This window comes from Drosophila ananassae, chromosome 2L, assembly GCF_017639315.1.
Source record: "Drosophila ananassae strain 14024-0371.13 chromosome 2L, ASM1763931v2, whole genome shotgun sequence".
NCBI classification, from domain to species: domain Eukaryota; kingdom Metazoa; phylum Arthropoda; class Insecta; order Diptera; family Drosophilidae; genus Drosophila; species Drosophila ananassae.
Window position 1 is genome coordinate 17497223 of NC_057927.1, and position 19767 is coordinate 17516989.

Below are 19767 nucleotides of genomic sequence, written 5' to 3' on the forward strand. Positions count from 1 at the left end.
GGTTATCCAACCACACTCATACTCCAAACCCACTCATACTCTGTGGAATCTTCCTCAAAACTGTCAGACCCCGTCCCCTGCCAAAGCAACAATTTGATGTGATGTCGACCAAACTTTCGACGTGATTGAAATGCTTTTTAATTTTTCATCAAAATCATTTCATTGCGTCAAAAATGACTCGGGTGCTCGAAGGTAATGGGAATCCCTTGCAAACACACGGCGCGGCACTCAGGACACACACATCTTGCAGGGACACTGAGCTTAACCTTTTTCGTGGGCGGCGATGGATTTGTTTATTTTTGGCATAATCATGCGATGGGGATTACACGGCGCACCCAGGAGCGTGAACTTTGAAACCACAGTGGGCTTAAAAATGTAATACTAATAGCAGGGTGGACTCTCAAGGAGTGCACTATATAAAAGAGGGTAGTGAAGCATTAATCATTAGTTTTAATTGGGCAAAATCATGATAAATTCAACTAAAAGTAGGACCTGATTGTGTGCGCCACTGTGGGCATCATTACCTTTCAGTTTCGCAGTCAACTTCTGACGAATATGATGGATTATCGCTTTTTGCGCCAACGTTCCCCTGTTTTTGTTTACTTTTGTATACATCACGCAGCCTGACCCTTTTTTCGGCAGCTGCCTCCCGTCGCTGCCAGGAGAATTAATAAATGTAAATCTGCACGAGAGTCTCAAAAAAAAAAGCACAAACATCAGAAGCACCGGAAACAGGGAGATAGGGAGATGCTTAAGCCACATAAAGACCACACTAATCGTTATTTTTTTGCTACCCACGTCGCAAGGATTGGGATTGGATATGTTGGTGACGGGGTACGCCGGGACAAAGCAAGAAGAACTGATGCCTCGCCGACGACACAACTTTTACACAGCTTTTGCTATTTAATCATTCAAATTGACTTTTTTCTTCTCTGATGGACGTTAATTTTGAAATCCTTTTTTAAACGCCACCTCACCATACAGCCCATCGAACTCAACCCATTGGATATTCCGCAACTTCGCTTTACGCTTGCGGCTTATAAGTTTTTTAGCCTTCGCTCATTTAATTTTTTTCCACGAATTTCCTTTTTGTTTTTCCGCTGGAGCACTTAGAATGCGCTGAGTTTGCATTTGGCTTTCATTTCACCATTTTACTGACCGCCTTTCTTCTAGTTCCTCCCCTGGCTCCTCTGGCACTTCGCCTGACCGCACCCGGCCACGGTTTTTTTTTAGTTTTTTAATCAAGATGTTTTAAATGCGGCCACGCCAGTGAATGATGGATTTCATTTTGTCTTTTTTTCGCTCTGGCCCCCGACAAAGTAAACAGAAAGTTGGTCGGAAAGTGGGGTTCGACAAAGATTTATGCAGATAATAAAATGAGTCTTCAAATGAATAATCAAGTTTTGCCTGGCTGGTTAGCCATGGGTTGGGCTGGGCATGGTCTCGGCCATAATTAAGGTCCGTCCTTGGGCCCGGCTCTGTTCACTCGATGATAGAGCAACTTTTTCGTAATCCGACAAAGGCAATACAACATTCTCGGGCCAAATAAGTCAGTCAAGGACTGCACCAGCACTTTCTGCACCGCCCTCCCCGAGTATCCTGCTAACGAGCATCTTAAAGTGGTCTCGCAATTTAACCTGTTACCTGGAAAAATGCTATGGAAAATGAAATTTTGTAGGGCTTTGCCGGCATATTGCCAAGGTGAGCCTGGACGGAGTTCCGTTTATTGTTAGCTTGCATTGCGGGGGCAGGACAATAAAATGCCGTGGCCATAACTTGCCGGAAACTAAACGCCGGGACAAAGTTAGGACCAAACAAAACCAAACCCGATGCCAAAGGAAAGCTAAAACTGCAACTGCAACTTGTTAGACTTCCGCCGGCATCCCACCTAAGGCTTTTTGTTTTTTATTAAGTTCCGTGAAAAATGCGATTTTTACGCCCAGCTGCAGCGGCTATTGTGAGGAAAATATTGCACTCCCAGATGCGGACTTGAATGCGAGTCCCGGATACGGATGCCGGCTTGTCAGCCCTGTGCCTGTGGACACACTTGTTGCCATTGTTGAGATACCAAATTAACTTTTACGCTTTATTACCGCAACAATGGTGAAACAAAACAAATCTTAAGTTGCAACTGCCACACCATAAACTTCTGCCACTCTAGATGTTACACTGTATTTCTGTTTGTGCTGCTGTTTCTATTTCTCTGTTTTATTTGGTTTTTGTCTCCGGCGGACGGGCCCGGAGTCGTAGACGGAGCTTTTTGTCACCAGCATCCGGAGGCCATCAAAATTGCCGGAAGCGCGCGCCGGGCAGTCAGTGGCATTGTCGTCAACTCAATTACATTTGCGACTCCTTGCCCGCCGGCAATTGCAGTGCAGCGGAAAGGAAGCCCAGTCGCGACCCCGCGATACCAGGGCCTTCTAAACAAGCCGCACAATACGCGCGGCGTCGCTGGCTTTTATCTGGCCCCGCCTCCAGTCCTGCCGATCCAGGAGCCGCCTCCTGCCACTGATTCCGTTGCCGGCCCATTGTGTCCTGTCTCGTGTGACGGATGCGACAGGAAACGCTGCGAGTCTTGATAGTCAGTACACACAAAGGCTCGAAAAAAACAGTACGAATGGTTGCAGGCGTAATGTATCGACCATTTATACCCTGTACTCAAATATACTTTCGTAAAATATACCATATTTTCTACTCTTGAGGGTTGTGTTTTCTCATAAATTGATTCTAAAAAATGTCTTAATTTGCTGCAGACTCTTTAGGTACTTGGGAACCGAATTATTAAAAGCCTTGAGCTTCATAGGTTATTAGTGGTTTTCTTATTTTGGTTTTCTTCTTTCCAGTTTAATAGTCTCTGAAAAATCCAACATACCTTTTAAGTTTATACTCTTTTGTGACATGCTACCCAGTATGAAAACCCACAACATACAACAAGAAGTTGAAAGTGGAGAAGAGTGCCGCACCTTTTCGTATATCTATGGCGCCATAATTTACTGCTTCCCCTCTGCCGGAGCCGTAATCTATGACGGACTCTGTTGCTCCGGCAGCGGAAATGTTTCACAGAGATTAGCACAACATGTCAGCATTTTGATTTACCTGCACGCCCACAGATTTAACTTCATCTCCGTCTCCAAATCACTCCAACTCGCTGGCCAGGAGCTCATGTTCATCGAATCAGAATCAGCATCAGCATCGGTATCTGTGTCGGTATCATTAGCCAAGTTTATGTTTGCCTCTCCATTTCCAATGCAAATTGAAAGGACTGCGATACTGCTTGGGAGCGGCAGGGGTTCAACTCCAGTTGGTCCTTGATCGGATTATCTAGGCACAGGTGCGTTGCAGTATGCATCAGGTGAGTGCCCGTTCGCACCCATTGCTGGGCCTGCCTGAGGGTCTCGGTTCGGGCACATGGCTCCAAGCTGAGACGACGTCCAAGTCCCACCCCCAGGCAAAGTTCCCTTTGGGTGCTCAGTTGCCCGGTACTCCATAGGCTCCACTGCGTAATGTCCTTGCTGTAGCAGCTGTTAAGGATCAGCTGGCGACCTTTCTTTGAATCCTTTTGGTTCCTAGCGTACAGGCAACGATCCTCGTTTTGCAAAGTTCCCGTGGCAGATAGCTTTTCGAGGTTAAACCTGAATATTATTACAAGAAATTCAATTAAAAATACATAAAAGTACAAATATCTAGATAAATCAACGTGTAACAATGAACCAAGCATATAATTTTAAATTTGCCACTGAAATAATTGGTTATACCTTACAATATATTTATAGAAAAGAAACCTATAACCTTTCATTTTAACCAATTATTTATTTTACAATATATTTCAACTAAGAAATATTTGTATTAAATTCCCAATTAAAATCAAATTTGGTGAAAACATTTCAATGAATATTATGTTTCATTCAATTAATAAATTGCATCTATAAATTATATCAAATGGTAATAAAAAATAAGATTTCAATGCAAATATTTATTTTATAAAAACCTGTGCAAATATTTTTTTTTAATATCTCTCCTAGGTAACGCATGGCTATTTTTTATTTATTAACTGAACTGTGGCTGAGTTTTTTGATTAAGAACGCCTGGAATAACTTAGCACTGACCTTAGTTCGGGGCTGACATTCCACAAATACCATTGGAAGCGATGACAGTCCCTCTCGTGCTTGAACTGCTGCAACTCTTCAGTGGTGGTGTCATTCAATGGAATTCCCTTGGCCGCTGGCTTCAGTGCGTAGAACATATTTTTGTACTCGTCCAGCCAGGACTCGGCTATGATTTTTGAGTTGCTTGAGAGTGCGAGAGGAGAGGGAAAGGATTCAATCAGCATGTGGGTATGGCGTGATAGGAATGTTTATATTAAACTGATGCTCGCTGAAATAAATTGAAAAATACCAGAGGACAGTGGCGACCACTGTTCACACCTAATCCCCGACCCCAAAACTCACTGCAAGTAGGTGGATTGGGCGGAGCTCCTCTCCGGACTGTTCAGTTCCGTAAAGTCCCTCTCCGACGGAAACTCAAAGGCATGGAAGCGACGAAAGATATGTCCAATTCGACTGCAGGGCACGATCTCAATTTGTCCGCCGCAAAGCCACAATTTAATGGCCAGCTCGATGGACTCGCCGCCCCAGATCTGTAAGAGGACCAAAAAAAGGCATAAAAGTGGTTACAAGTACAAAGTACAAATATTTTAAGCTTATCTAAAATGGCTTATCTAAAAAAAGAGTAGGAGTAAAAATTTGTATAAAATAAATATGTCTGAAGCTATTTTAAACTTTAAAATGTCACATAAAATCCAATAAAATAGAAAATATATCATGAGTAATTTCTTCAAGTGTGATAATCCCAAAACTTGGCTTTTTGTAAATGCTAGTTTCGTTAAGTTGCCCCATTTGTTGCCTGACATTAGCAATTAGAGAAGTTGACATTGCTAATTAGCTTTTCTCACCTTAAGATTAGGATTGAAGAATTTGAGCTTGAGAAACCATTCGCGTGATATCATCAGGACACCTCCAGAAAAGGATGGACTTTTGTAGGGCGCCTCCGGGCGCTCTTTTCTTCCCAGCCGTCGTTTTAGCCAGTGGAAGTGCAGGGACCAGTCGAAGCCACCCTTCAGCATCTCATTGCCCCTCCGGTAGCTCAGGGTCTCCGGGTCAATGAGATCCAGGAGAGGGCTGACCGCCATGTGGGGGTTCAACGCCAGCCTCTCCAGCAGGGGCTTCAACCACCCATCGTTCACCTCGCAATGACTGTCTAGGAAGAGGATGTAATGGCCACTGGCGAGGATAGCGCCCCTGTTGCGCGACCAAATCAGACCCCGGCGTTCCTGGTTGGTCAGGAAGATGAGACCGAGGCGACTCTGTGTGGCGAAAACGCGACCCAGCCACCGCTTGAGGTCATCCAGCAAAGTCGCTGTTAATTGAGTGTTAAGTGTACTCCTAATGGGTGAGTGGGTTCAACGGCCTACCGTCTTGGCTCTTGTCGTCCACGATGATTAGCTCGTGCAAGTACTCCTCCGGGGTGCGTCTTATCAGGGACACAATAGTCCGTAGCAGCATAGAGCGGGCTTCATTGTGGAAGCTGATCACAACACTCACTTTTGCCTGGGAGGATTCGGGCAGGGTGTAGCTACGAAAATTGCAACTATGCGAATGGGCTGATGGAGTTTTAAAATGCATTATATAATGAAGTATTTACCTTTCATGACTGGTTGTTGGCAATCCTCTAAAAGCCCCCAAACTGTCACTTATGTGAAGACTGTATTGGAAAAACCCTTCTGGATACTGCGGAGAGTGAGAGACAATCGCATTCCAGGCGTTCAAAAGGTCCACGTCTACATTTTCGTTATATCCGTGCTATAGAAGAGTATTAATTGGAATAATCGATGCTTTTAACATATAATTGTACTATTACGGACTTTGTTTGGCTCGAAAATGCCACTTTTCAGAATCATTGGTACCAATACCAGCTGACAACTAAAAAAGCCAAGGATATAAAACTTCCAGCGACTTAGATGGCAATAATGTGTACGGCCGAACATGGTTGAAATGGCGACTGGCGGCGATTCCCCATGGCGCTCCAAGTTTAGAAACCAAACCGAAACTAAATGGCTTCAATGGAAATTTCACGCCAGGCACCTTCAATTTTATCGCCGCGAAGAAATACTCCCAGCACCCTAATGACTCTAATATTTGTATTTGTATTACTGTTTTTGTTGTTTGTTAGTTGGAGAATTAGTAACTTTGATTGTGTCGTCACATGAAGAGTGAGCGATGATATCGAATGCCATATTCGTGACTTACCCAGTCCAACCCAGTCCAATCCACGCAGCCCCCGGTATCGTCGCTTTTGTGTCACACTTGTCATTGATAAATGCTCGATAAGTTTGGCAAATATTTGTGTGGAGCTTGCGAGGTGTTAATTGCAGCAAACGAAACTATCTATTACCCATGAGCTGTCAAGTTTCACGGGGTTGGGCTTGCCAGGGGTTTTCGTTTTCGGACAGGTGAACCCTCACCTGTTATCGACGATATTTCATTCATAGCCGGCGGCTCTAGTCGTCGTGGCCATCACATATGCGGAACTCTTTGTCCGACCACACATTGAATTGTGAGTGAATGTTATTGATACTGCAGGAACTATTTTGTAAACACCATTTCAAAAACTTCGTTTATTAAAATTATTTCCATTTGAAAGGTCCTATGTGTACATTGTTTTTTCATAATAGTTTCATTATTATTTACACTGGCGAGGCAAAGTTTTGCAATTCATATTTTAGTCCGGCCAATTAATTGACTGTAATGATTTGCACAATTCTGCCGCATTTACCCCGCCCTGTGGCGGCAATTGTATACTAATTTTGTTTATTTGCTTTCCATGCAAATAATTGCTGTTGATTCAGTTTGCAACATAATAATGTGATGGACTTGCAAATATAGACCGCTTTCTATGTCAATCAGTTCAGTGGCAAATAAATTGCTGCTGCAGGGATCCGAGGCGGAGTGAATTAAATTGGCTACCAAATGGCCAGCGCTTTCATTGAGTCGAGATTCAGTGGCGGCTGCACCGAGCTGGCCACTCGCATATTGGCATTGCCTTTTTATGGCCTTTTGTTGCTGCCATAAATATTTCAAAGCCCAGCGTCGCGTCGGTTTCCAGGCACACACAACACACATAAAACCAAACTAAAAAAAAAAGAATGGAAATTGTAACAACTGTTATCCACACATGCACTTCGTCGTCCTTTCGGACCATTGTCCATATTGGTGAGTGTCCGTGTTTGTGTTGGATCCTTTCTGCTCCCATCCGCCCTCTTGCTCCCTTCCTGCCTTCTCCACTGTCTGTCTCACTTTGCCAGGATTTGTGATGTGATTTTATTAAAAATTGTTAGGCAAAGCGGAAGTAACTCATTCAGTTAGCAACAAAATCAGGGGCCGTGCCTCCGCCCGGCTAAATTGGAGTGTGACTTCCGCATTGCATTAGGGTTATACTTAGTTGTTAGTGCCGCACTGTGGCTGCCCCCTGCTCCTCCATCCTGCTGTTGCCCAGTTACTGATTGACTTACGTGCCTCTCGTTTTCCTCTTCGCTTTCGGTTCAGTCCTGTTTGCTGTGGTAACGTCCTCTATTTTTTGCGCCCGGCTTTTACGTGCAGCGGAAATGCATTTTTCCAGTCACGTCTTTTCCGCCCAGACAAGTGTGCAGACAGACGCCAGCTTCAGCTTCAGCTCCAGCCTCAGCTGCCCCCGAACCGGATCCTGGATCCGAACTCAGGTCCAATTTCAGTTGCAGGTAAGACATACATCCCTACTGAGTGGCAACGACGACAAAGGATTCTTTTGTTTTCGGTTGCTTGGCGTGGGAATTTATTAAGCCGGGCGTGATCTATGCGCTCGGGCTGTGTGAATTAAAGTGCTTTGTAATGAATGTAGAGCTAGGTCCTGGGCTCGGCACCAATCCCCCACTCCATACCCTCCATAATTGTATGCCGTATGGCGTGTTCTGCTTAGCAATTAAGCGAGCCACCCGTTTCAAGGGCAGCCGTGGGGGCAGACTACATTCGATATTCAATATGTTTTCAATTTGCTGTATTCCTTGTCTTTTTATTTGCAAAGGTCCTCTCCGCGTTCGTCAGCGTATCAAAGGCAATCGCAAAAGCCGTAAAACAAATAAAAATAAAACGAAATTATGCCAATAAATGAATTATAAGACGCACGCACAACGCGGCGTATACGCAACGCTAGTCAAAGGAGCGGGCGACAATGCCTAAGTGGCATGTAAATGTGTGTCAGAGTCTATGTGGCAGGCGGCTGGCTGTCATACTTAAGTGTGTGAGTGTGCGGCCATGATTATTATACGGCCCCTCACCCACACACAGACACGCACATACATATGCGACTGTGTACGTTATGATAATGTTAACAGCCCCGGCCTGGGCTTCTAAAATTTTATTAGCCAGCTTCTTATGGAACTTTGAAAATAATAACAAAAGCATCGCAAAAACCAGGCAAAGATTGTCCCCTAGCCCCCTGGCCCCCTCTATCTTACTTCCGCTGTATCTGCCCCCCTCCCCGTACCCCACCATCGCTCTCTAGCTAGCCATAAAGAATATTGAGGAAATTGCTTTCTTTGCACTCGAAATGCTCAGCAGTCTCGGCCGCTTAGCAGGGTGCACTCATTTCGAAATTGTTGCGTATTATCGTAAAATTTTACGCACACCCATACACTGGCACTCGACTCACACACACACAGCCGCACTCCCGAGTCCTGCCAAGGACGTGTGCTCACATACAAATGCGTTTCGGCGGCGGCATTGTTTGAGTTCCCCCTGGAGCAGGCGGCGGCATTTTTCTTGTCAAGCATTTCCATAACCAGTTGCAGTGCGTGTGTTAGTTGAAAATATTTGCAAAACAAAAGAAAAGACTGCCAGTTGAGGATTCTTTTTTATGAAATGCGGTCGCGCCCTTGAATTATTTAGTTTAATTTAACAAAGTGCTTTTTCCATAAAGTGATACGCGCCTAATTCGCTGGATGCCCGACCTACTGAGTATCTTTTTGGAGAAAAAAGGAAAAAGTAAACGGAACACATGGACAAAAATATAATTTCAATGATTTTCCATTTCGATTTTGAACGTGGGTGTAGGTAGATGGGTGGGGCGAAGGGATCTGGTTCGGGTTTGGGTGGGCGTTCTTAGAGAAAAAACCATTTTAATGATGTTTACACAGTTTGTATGCTCCTGTCAACATCCATGCCTCCATCCACCCGCACATTATGTGCTTTATGGCGATTGACTAGAACTTTTCACTATGCCCGACGGAGTACTTTAGTTGATGACATTATCGCTGCAATACAAAAGGTTTTTTTGCCACTGCCACTTCATCTCGGCAGTGTTTGTACTCTGGGACGGTGCTGGTACGGTGTGCCATGGTCTTTTTTCTTTCATCCCGGCCTGGGTTTTTCGTCAATGACACGGCAGTGAGCTGGAGAATAGCTCCCCACCGGAGCCGGAGCAGGAGATAGAACACTGCTAAGCGTCTGCGCGTTTAATGGCTCTTGTTGGGGAACTTTGATTTGGCAACAGCAGTGGCAGCAATATTTCATTAATTTGATTGAACCTCAGCCAGGCCATCGGAAATGAGGCAGAACAATTTAATGTCATATTTGAAAACACGCGAAATTGCTTTCATTTGATCTTTGCGAGAATGCTGGTTTCATTATTATTTTTGTAATGAAAATCGAAAAACTTTTTGAATAAATAAAACGAAATTTATTTTTGTAAGAAATATTTACGATGTTCCAAGATGTTTATAAACATGTATTCTTTTGGTATGAGTACAAACATAAGCCTACGTACAACAATATATTTTTTGTTGGTCTATTATTTTCCTCTAAATCCAGATGATGTAACATGAAATCTTTTCATTCCATTAACAATTGAAAAGTTTTTAATTATTATATTTTAGTAAAGCGGATATTCTGCCCTCAACTTAACAAAGATATCTACGTTGCTGGGACTGGGGCAGTTGTGACCCAGGATATTTATGCCGCAGAACTTACCGTTCCACTTATAGGGCAGCCCAAAGTTGGGCATGCAACCCACCGTGAAGTCAGAGTTCTTCAAGCAAATGGTGGCATTGTTGACCACCATTCCATGGGGATCTTTTATTTGGCGCATACAGAACGAGGGGGTAGACGGTCGTGCCACCATAACCTTAAGTCTTCTGCCATTCTTATCCCAGCTATAGAGCCAAACCTTATCTGAGAGCTTGGGACCTTCAGCACAGATGGGCGGATTGCTGTGAAAGCGGCTCTCCAACTCTGTTGCCAGTTCAAGCAGCGTCAGCAGACCATCAGCTTCTTTCCCAGTGTATCGGGTACTAGCGGAACTATTTTTCACTGTGTATATGGTATCATCGTATAGCTTTAGGGTCAACAAATCCAGCCGGACATCCAGCACACAGATGCTGGCCGTGAGCACCTGTTGCCGGTTCACAATAATGCCATTGCACACGATCCTATCCTTTTGCAATATTCGCACTACATACTTGTTCAGGTTAATCTTTTGGGATCTTTCCTCTATTTCAATGGCAGATCTACGACGCCGAGATCCATGATCTGTACCATAGTGACTGGGTCTGTAGCCAAAGTGCGGGCGCCAGTTTCCGTACTTGTACTTCATTCTTATGTGATGCTTTTTTGTATGATTTGGCGAGTGTGTAGTATGGGCCTTTGAATGCTCCAACTCAGCAAGGACGAGGCTCGTTAAGACCCCAATTATCAACAACAGTTTCCACATTTCTACTGGAAAGACTTTAGTGGATAAGTTTGTCAAGCTGTTAAACAAGTTAATTCGATGCATTTCAATTATAATCAAATGAAACAGGTTAAGGCGTTAAGAAATTCGGCACACTTCTCTAAATTGAACAATAGTTAGTTCTTTATTTTGACTTTCTATGCCAAAGGAGATTTTTCTATTATTTCTTATTAAAAAAATGTATAAGGAGAAACTTTACAATATAGCATCTTCCATTTTAGAATGTTTAATCAACTCCATACCAGCAATCGTAAAGCTGACGGCATCGTAGGTGCTTGAGTACAAATCGAGCCCAATGTGTTTTGGACAATTGTGGCCCAGCACATTGATGCCGCAGATCATGCCATCGTAGACGAGTGGGTTTCCCATGGCATGCTGGCATGTACTTGTGTACTTCTGATTCCTCACACAGATCATTTGGTCTTGGACAACGGTTCCGTTTAAATCCCTCATGCGGTGCCGGCACTCCTGCAGCGGCAACACCTCCGCTATCTGTGAGTGGATACTATGCCGCTGCCTTAACCAAATGGGCAGTTCGACGAGCGCATTTTTCTTAATCGCCGTATCGCACAGCTTCACTGTGTTTTCAGTTAAATTCGGACGAAGGAAGGGTTTTTCCAAACCAATAACCTCCAAATAAGGACCTTCACCCTTCAGGTATGTCTCGTTGATGTTTGCCCGCATTCCCTCATAGACTTCATTATAGAAATTTTTCAATGTCACATGATCGGTCTTGGTGTTAACAAAGCAACTGCCCACCGTAGCCACTAGCACCGACGATATGATCGTTCCTACGCACAGAAAATGTTGATCCTGGTAAATACGCACCATCAGTTCGTGGAGCTGCAACTTGTCTTCTCCTTTGGTTAACTTAATCACAGGTTCCTTGGACCGTGGGCTACTCTTTTTGATTTCTGAAGCTCCTTTATCTTCCACCTTAGCTGGAGATCGCATTTTAATTCGCTTATAGTCCTTTTGAGTCTTTGGATTGTGCTGCGGCTTATAATCGGAGAGCATATATCGATGATAGTGCATATTGGAGGATAATGAATTGTCCACTGCAACGGCAAGCAGCAGGAAGAGTCCCAGAAACAAGAATCGGCGCATCCACATAGTTTGCAAGTAATAGAAAATTACTCATTCCATATTACTTCCTTTTACTTTAAAGCGGTTTTGTAAAATAAAATATTGGTATTGCAAATTGATTTGCAATACAATAAACTGGAACCAAATGGAAAATTATTTTTTATTTTAAACTCAGATCATCTGCTCTTTAATAATACCCACATAGCTTTGCATTTAAATATGAAGTTGTTGGAAAAACTAAATTTCGTGAAAACGTATACAATAATATACGCAATAAATTTATGAATGTTTTTCGTCTGCAGCCCAAACCATGGGCTTCCCCTCTTTTAAGGACTTAACCAAAGGCGACATTTCGGGTGGGTTTGCGGTCTCATTGTAAGGACCTGTGCCGGTGAAAGCCCGCAAGGCGTCCGTGGCCAGTTGGATGAACGGAACCACCGGTCGGATTGGCAAATATATGTCCATGTTGACCACGTCGTCCAGCTCGCAGCGTTCTCCAAAGATGTTTATCCCGGCCAGCTGATTGTCTTTTACTAACGGATCCCCCGGGCGGGTGTTGCACGTGGTCTTCTTGGTGTGCCGCCTGTTGCGGACACATATGTAGTCCGGATGGTATGTGTGCACGTCGAAGAAGTCGAGGGCGTCGAAGTAGACTTTGCACCGATCAAAGTTCAGAACGGATGTGTTGAAGTACTTCAGCCGACGCGTAGCCGCACCTAAATAGGTCAGGGTTACTTCGTCCCTTTGCTGCGGTATCCTTCTATAAAGCGAGATGTAGCGGTATCGGGGACCAAGCTTTTGGTTCAGGCCCAGAAGACAAATGTGACTGACTTCCTTGTTGTTTTTGTTGACGGGCATATAAAATCCGATAACCTGGTGTGGCATTGTCTCCCTGAATGGAACCATGTCAATGGCCGCCAAAACCGACAGGTGAACGGCCTTGTACTCATATGTGTTGTCCCTCACGGGTGATCGAAAACAAACAGTCGAGGTGATCACCATTCGGTGGGAGATCAGTGCACCCGCACATATGACAGATCCGTGGTGTAGAACAGATATATAGAAGCTTTGATGCCTCAGCGCATCAAAGGGCTCTTGGGCATGCTGCTCCTCCACAGGATGCTGGTCTCGTTCCTCCAAAGCAGTTCGATTGTAATCTACGTGATCCAAGGAACTGTGTCCCTTGTTATAATAAGTCGGTCGGTGGTAGTTTTCTACGTATTTTTTTATCCATTTAGAGGATGTATAGCTGAGGCCAAACACCAGCACCAGTAACGTCTCTAAAACTCTCATTTTGAACTGACTAATGTATAGACTATCCATTGGAAAAAGATTTCGGTTCCGACTAACTAAATTAGTTTCATGCAAAGCTACGCCTATAAATTGTTTTAAAAGAAACCCCCCCAATAATAAACATATCAAATACCCAATTCCCAAAGAACCCGGTGTTATAAATATTATATTGGCTTTTAACTTAGCCCAGCCATAAAATTCGTATATCGAACAAAGACTGATGTAAAGTGATTAGGGTTTCAGCCAAGTGTCCCAAAGAAAAATTAAGTTTCATTCCCACTAACTACATTAGTTTCGTATGAAAAACAATAAAAAATAATTCGAAAAATGCCACGACAAATTGAAGCATTTTAAGTTTATGGCTGAACTTTAAGTTATGTGGTTGTACTTCCGGCGTAGTAACTCTGCTAATCCTTTTGGAGTGTAAACGGTACAATATTAATTAAAATGTTTAGTCGAAGCCAATCAAAGTACCCATTGTTCTCTAATTCACTTTATGTCGTTCATACAGGCCACTACCGTTTTTTGTTTACCACCTGTATTTGCATTTTTTGCGCCGACCCAAAGAGTATGGCAAAAGGACAAAGACATTGCAACGTATCCAGGACTACTGCTGAGCCTGTGTGCACATTGAATTATAAACCGAGCATCAATGGCTGTCATTTAACTCTTGCCTTTTGCCGCCATCGGGACTGGACGGTCCTGACAACAGCAGACGTCATTGTACCGGACATGAAAGGCTTGAGAGCAATACGCAAGGAGGCTAAAAAAAATTACGCCATACAACGAAGGACATAGATAATTAATTTGCTTTGATTAGAGTTGTCTGGCATGGCCAAGGGATTCAGGATCTGGCCGGAACTGGCAGACGGAAATTGAAGTGTTTGTAATGTATGCGAGGAGGTGGGACGACCTCCTTCGCCGCTGACGTCTCCTTTGCTTCCTCCAAGCCTTTGGAAAGAAAACGGATGAGCCAAAGGCATTTCCATCTGACTCTCTGGCGTCGACAGCAAAAAGTGACAGGCTCGACGACGGCTACGCCATCGGCAACGGCGACAGCGAGGACGAGTGTGTCTAATTGATGGGCAGCCAAAGGCTTTTCCATGCAAATATTGCTGTGGATTTCGCTTTCGGAGCCTGCTTGCGGAGGCAGCTGTCGGGTCGGGTTCGCTCATCAATTATTTAAAATATGCTACACTTGGCACATAACTTGACTGACAAACATGTGTTTGCTAGCAGGCCCGTAAGCCGAGCCAGTGGCCATAATAGCTGGTCATTATGTTTATGGGCCGGCGCCAGGGAACAGGACATCCAAACAGCAACAGCAGCAAGAGCGGCAACTTACCTGACTCGGAAAAAAGGATATGTGTTCACTCTGGTCCCTGCCTAACGTCCTTGTTGAAATTTATGCGTACGTGCCCGGTTGAAAAACGTGGTCGACGACAACCAACCTCGGGTCATTTATTATTAGCTGTAAAATGCGTGCCAGCTTCTGGCTTCTGGCTTTTGGGTCCTGGCTTCGGTTCGCTTCCCATGCTACTTTAGTTTAGATTTTAGGTCTCCGATTATCTGATAAATAAAATCCGTAACAAAAGCCTCTTCGCGATTTGATAAGGATTCTAAATAAAGGGGACATTATTAAAGGATTCATTAGCACTCCGTAATTGAAGTATTTTCCTGGGAAAGGATCTAAAACACAATTATTTACATAGTTTAAAAGTTCATTTCAGCTTTCAGCGCCTCTCCAGTTTTATCCCAAAACACTGTCGACGGCAAATTAAATGTCACTCACACGCCATGTAAGTCGGGCAAAGATTTTGCAGCTCATTATGCAGCATGACGCAATGGAAAACACTGGCTCCCCGCGTGGCATGATGGGGTTGGGTTGCTGGGATGGGTGGGTTGCGTCAGGATGGGTTATGGGTGAGCTTATTTGAATTTACAAGTTACCAACGACTAATGGCAAATTCAATTTCGAGCGCAGAACGCTTTAAAAGCAATCAAAGGCAGTATAGCTGCCCATCTTGAGCAGTATCTGTGGCTCAGATTTGGCTGCAGGGTCAGCTGTGCAAGAGTACATTTGTCTTGTGCTGTTTGGACATGGACATGGACATGGACACGGCAAAGGCAAAGGGAGAGAGTGCGATGGACACGAACCGCCGCTGGCCGAGCAGCACAAGCAAAACCAGGAGCAAAAGGAGCACAACTAGTTGCAAGGACTCAGCAGTGGAGTCGTCTTTGATTGCGCTGCTTCCAGCGGCCCTTCTGCCAGTCTTCAGCTCAAATACAGTTCGTTGCACATTTGAACATACCCTCAGAAAATAAATGCAAATTTAGCCATGGCAAACACACACAGCCATATATTGGCCATAGACATGCACTGCTCCTTTTGTTGCCGTCGCCGCCGCATTTTCCGAACTCCAAAGCCCGCTCTATTTTGTTCTATTTTCCCGTATTCTGCTCCGTCCAGCTCTTTCAACATATTTGTATAAATTTTCGATTTTCTGCTTCAATAGCCTGCCGGAGCTGTGCGGCACTGCTCCTCTTCACTTTGTTTATGTCTCAAGAATTCAATATTTTTTCAAACTATTTCTGCTGCCGCTTCTGCTGTTTTTCTCGCACTTGCTTTGTTGTTCAACTCTCGTTTCTGGGTGGTCGAACGTATATGGTGTATTATATTACCGCCAAAGGATTGAAAAGAGTCAGGCACACACTTGTCAGTCTCCCGACGAACCTGACGCACCTTTAAGCACTTCATCTATTCGATTTCGGATGTTGGCAGACTCGACAGCAGCTACTGAATTTACTTTTCACTCTCACATTTTATATGCTCATTAAATTTTATTGCTCTTATATAGTTCTAAGTCCCTGGCAGCACGCAGGACTCGTTTTGTTTTGGCATGTACGTGCTTAAACGCTGCCTGATGCCGTTTGCTACTTAATGGCTAATTAGTGGTATAATTTACACCTTAATGACTCTACAACAATGCCCAGGCAGCTCTTTAAGCAGGCAGGGAGGTGGAGGAGGACTAGCCTCCAGCCAAGAAGCCACAGCCATGAGTAGGAGCTCTATCTTCTCGTTTAATCCCAGCACCTTGTAAGCCACGCCTTCAACGCAGCCTCCCTCCAAGCTTCCCCGACAGCGACTTAAGACCGGGCCCACATTTTATCGCTCGGCTCATATGTACTATTTGTGCTTTGCTTTATGTGCAAATCAGCGTCCATTAATAAAGACAGCCAGCGAAACGTTACGTATACGCCGCGTTGCATTAATCACAGCGAACGATACTCTCCCGCTCTGCCCCCCAACACAGGGATATGCGTATGTGCCAATTGTATTGTGTGTGGGTTTGTGCGACCTCTCTGGCACGGCGTGTTAATTTCATCGCAAATGCCTTTTTTCAGTATGAAAATTTATGTATGCCATTTTAGACAGTTTGATTTATGACCTCGCCTCCGGAATGAATCGAGTTTTTGCGATTTTATCCAGCTACAACTGGCTTTAACAGCCTACAGGAAGTCCTCGCCGAAGCCTTTTTCCATCAAATGTATACAAATAGTATTTCAATTAATTAATTAATTACGAAAGTGTAAAAGCGTTAGTTCCCTTTAGCTGCATTTTGAATGCCGCTGTCGCACCTGCAATGTAATATTACTTTCCAATATTTGGCCGACTAGATTGATTGACTTGCATGCGAGGCAAGCGCAGAAAAATGTTGTCACGCACTCTGCCATGTCACATATGAAATTATTCAAAATGACACAGCTCCTGACAAAGCTTGGGAGCTCCGTGGGCTGCAATGCAATTTGCAAATTGCCATAAGCTTCAATTGTATGAAATAAAATTTTTGAATGTGATAAGGTCCACGGAAGGATTGCGCGCGAACGTTGGAATTGGGGGATTGCATTGGGTGAGACCACCGCTAATGCGCTGCGCGGCGTATACGCAATGTGTCAGGCATGACATCAGCTCTGGCTCGCTGGTTCAAATAAATTGGCATTGATGTCGAGTAGCTATTGGCAATGCTTATCGCCAGTGCCATTCCGCTTGAAAGATCAATTACGGCTGAACATAAATCCGTTTAGAACCACAAAATCTAAACGGCTCACCCAAATAAAATCGCCGACAGAACTAAAGACAACGAAGCCAGCTGGCTAGCCATGGCAATTCAATTTTTATTTTCTATATTTTATTTATGGTTCCGGTCCTTAAACCAAAACTCCAAATCTATCCTGGGCGAGCCAGAGGATGACGACGACGATAAGGACAATCGGCAGCGCGTTAAAAAACAAGCGAGAATATTACAACATTTTAATAGCGAAAATGAAGATTTATTGCCCACGACGACGACAGCGACGGATGACGCCGCCAAAATGTGCCAAACCCCAAAAAAAAACACCCGGAGTTGAACTAAAAAGCGCGTTTTAAACAAAAGAAAAATCGAGATATACTGGCCAACAAAAAGTGAAGCATTAAATGCTCCAAATAATTCAAAGGTTCGACTAACCTTTTCTGAAAAAAAGTATTAAAGATAATTTGGTAATTACTTCGGGGAAATATATAAGCCCTTTACTGGAAATCGGTCCTTCTATTCTTCTTAAAAGTGATACATTAAATAGATTTGTGTCTATAATACCCTTGACAATTAAAAATGTTTAGGGTATCGGTGGTTGTGAAAAAAAGTGCAAAGTGTAAAAATCGCTGCCGCGTCACGTCACGTCAGCCGCATGATAGACCAGTCAGTGAGTTGGCCGTCCGACCAGTGGGCGTGTCCAGCTGCCGAGTCCCTTATCGCAGCCGTAGTAGTTACCATTGTGTGGCTCCTGCTCCTGTCCCTCCTTCGTCTCCTGATCCCAATCCCGATCCAGGTCCTCCTGCAGCTCCTGTTCGAGCCTAGCGCACGTCGCAGTTTGTTAGCTGCAAGCTAGACCAGACCGGTCCTCCCAAAGCGTCGCCCATTGTTTGCTCGCCCACTGTGCACACACAACTGGGCGTGTCCAATCAAAATATGCAAATGTTTTATCCGTAAAACGTCGCTTTGATGGAATTTCGGCACATTTCGCTTTCAGTTCCTCGTCCTCCGGCTGCTGTTGTTGTTTTTGTTTGCTTTGGTTTGGCTCGGCCGGGTTTGCCTTGTTTTGGTTGTTTGGGACTTTGTTTTTTCTATTTTCTATTTTAATACCCTCACAGAAGTCACTATAGATCTGTCTAATAATTAATTATGAATTTGAGAATCTTATGATCCTTTCAATTCGATCATTTCAAATAAGATCCCTTTTTTATTCGTCGTCTTAGCAAACTAGTTTTGAAATCAATCCAGCTCGAAATGTTTAGGCATATTTATATTTATTTCACACCAAAAATTAATGAATGAACTTTACATATATACTCCTTATATCTTAAAAATAGAGAGTGGTAGTGTAAAATTCTGAAAAGGATCGTCATCCCACGTCACATTTGAAACATCTAAATCTCCCTAACATGGCCACTCAATAACTCGTTTACAAGGGTATGGATGCTTCGGTTTCATCCAAAGCTTCGTCCTTTTTTTGTTCTTGTCTGAGGCAGCAGGGATGGGGAACAGGAGGGAACAGCTACCGACAAATTAGCAGTAGTTTGCAGGTCCAGCCTGGCAGGCACACGTCAATCAGCGAACGTCGTCCACGTCCTACGGATTTATATGCATAAATTTTCGCGTGCGGTTGGAGCCAGTTTACGACGCTTTATTTTAATGTTGCCAACATTTGCGCGTCATTTTTGGTCAACCGTTTTTCAATAGTCATTGCCGGTAATGGGGGCGTGGCATTTGGCGGACTGGTAAGCTGGCGGCCTGGCAGGCTGTTGATGAGCTGCTGACCTCCGACCGGGCTTTGGTGAAATGTGAAAGCTCATTACGGGGCGGACTTTGTGAGTGTTTTTGTTTGCGAGTGCGGTTTTCAGGGGGACAAACACGTAGTTGCCTTATGGGTAATGAATTTATGATATTATCGGCCTGGCAAATAGTCCAGCAATAATCCTGGCCAGACTTTCAAACACCAAACTAAGGACCTTCCCACTAATCCGCAAATAATTTAAGCTGGCAACGATTGTAAAATTTGCGGTTTTCATTTATCATACTGAAAGCCTATTGCATTGGCCCACCGTTAGCACTTCTGAAGGCACTGGGCCAGGCCGAAACATTGTTTATAAACAATGTCTAATGCGGTGGACCAGGGCGATGGGTATTGTAATTACCAGCTAACTCAATAAACAGTTGGCATCTGAATTAGTGTATGGAGAAACTCGATGCAAATTGCAATTAGTTTCAATTGCAATTATTATTGAATTTGGACTAATACGCAAATAGCATCGGCTAGTCACAAGCATTCGTCCTGCCAGCAGCCAGAAACCTGTAACTCAATCAACTCGCCGGCCAAGCACAAAGGCAGCTTCTACGCCGGACTGATTGGAGAGTTTAAGCTCATTATTGATTACAATAGGCCATTTTTGTTTCCACAATTGTAGGCAGGACATCAAGGGATATGGCAGAGAGCCCCTTGAACTTCCGGCATCAACTCATTAAAATTAGCAAA

At 44.1% G+C, this 19767-nt stretch overlaps 4 protein-coding genes across 6 annotated transcripts; all 4 read right to left on the reverse strand.

Moving 5' to 3' along the window:
* Window positions 1–2174: 2174 nt before the first annotated feature.
* LOC6499227 (putative polypeptide N-acetylgalactosaminyltransferase 13) lies at window positions 2175–6128 on the reverse strand. 3 transcript variants are annotated; one of them, XM_032456393.2, is made up of 7 exons: window positions 5921–6127; window positions 5701–5858; window positions 5471–5631; window positions 4952–5415; window positions 4449–4636; window positions 4107–4289; window positions 2175–3632 (listed from the first exon to the last, which is right to left on the reverse strand). In XM_032456393.2, exons 1-7 carry the CDS (start codon window positions 6041–6043, stop codon window positions 3224–3226), a joined length of 1686 nt encoding a protein of 561 aa, XP_032312284.1. In that variant the 5' UTR covers window positions 6044–6127; the 3' UTR covers window positions 2175–3223. The 3 variants fall into 3 exon arrangements, with proteins under 3 accessions (XP_032312284.1, XP_001955067.3, XP_044571677.1); XM_001955031.4 differs by having other exon boundaries at window positions 5471–5646; window positions 5921–6126; XM_044715742.1 differs by lacking the exons at window positions 2175–3632; window positions 4107–4289 and adding an exon at window positions 4300–4374 and having other exon boundaries at window positions 5471–5646; window positions 5921–6128.
* Window positions 6129–9745: 3617 nt separating this feature from the next.
* Window positions 9746–10797, reverse strand: LOC26514612. The gene has a single exon (XM_032455103.2). It carries the CDS (start codon window positions 10795–10797, stop codon window positions 9961–9963), a length of 837 nt encoding a protein of 278 aa, XP_032310994.1. The 3' UTR covers window positions 9746–9960.
* LOC6499226 lies at window positions 9746–11947 on the reverse strand. Its single transcript, XM_044715230.1, has one exon. The coding sequence runs from the start codon at window positions 11926–11928 to the stop codon at window positions 11011–11013; it is 918 nt and encodes a 305-aa protein (XP_044571165.1). The 5' UTR covers window positions 11929–11947; the 3' UTR covers window positions 9746–11010.
* A 100-nt stretch (window positions 11948–12047) lies between these two features.
* On the reverse strand, window positions 12048–13216 carry LOC6499225. Its single transcript, XM_001955033.4, has one exon. The coding sequence runs from the start codon at window positions 13192–13194 to the stop codon at window positions 12181–12183; it is 1014 nt and encodes a 337-aa protein (XP_001955069.1). The 5' UTR covers window positions 13195–13216; the 3' UTR covers window positions 12048–12180.
* Window positions 13217–19767: the final 6551 nt, after the last annotated feature.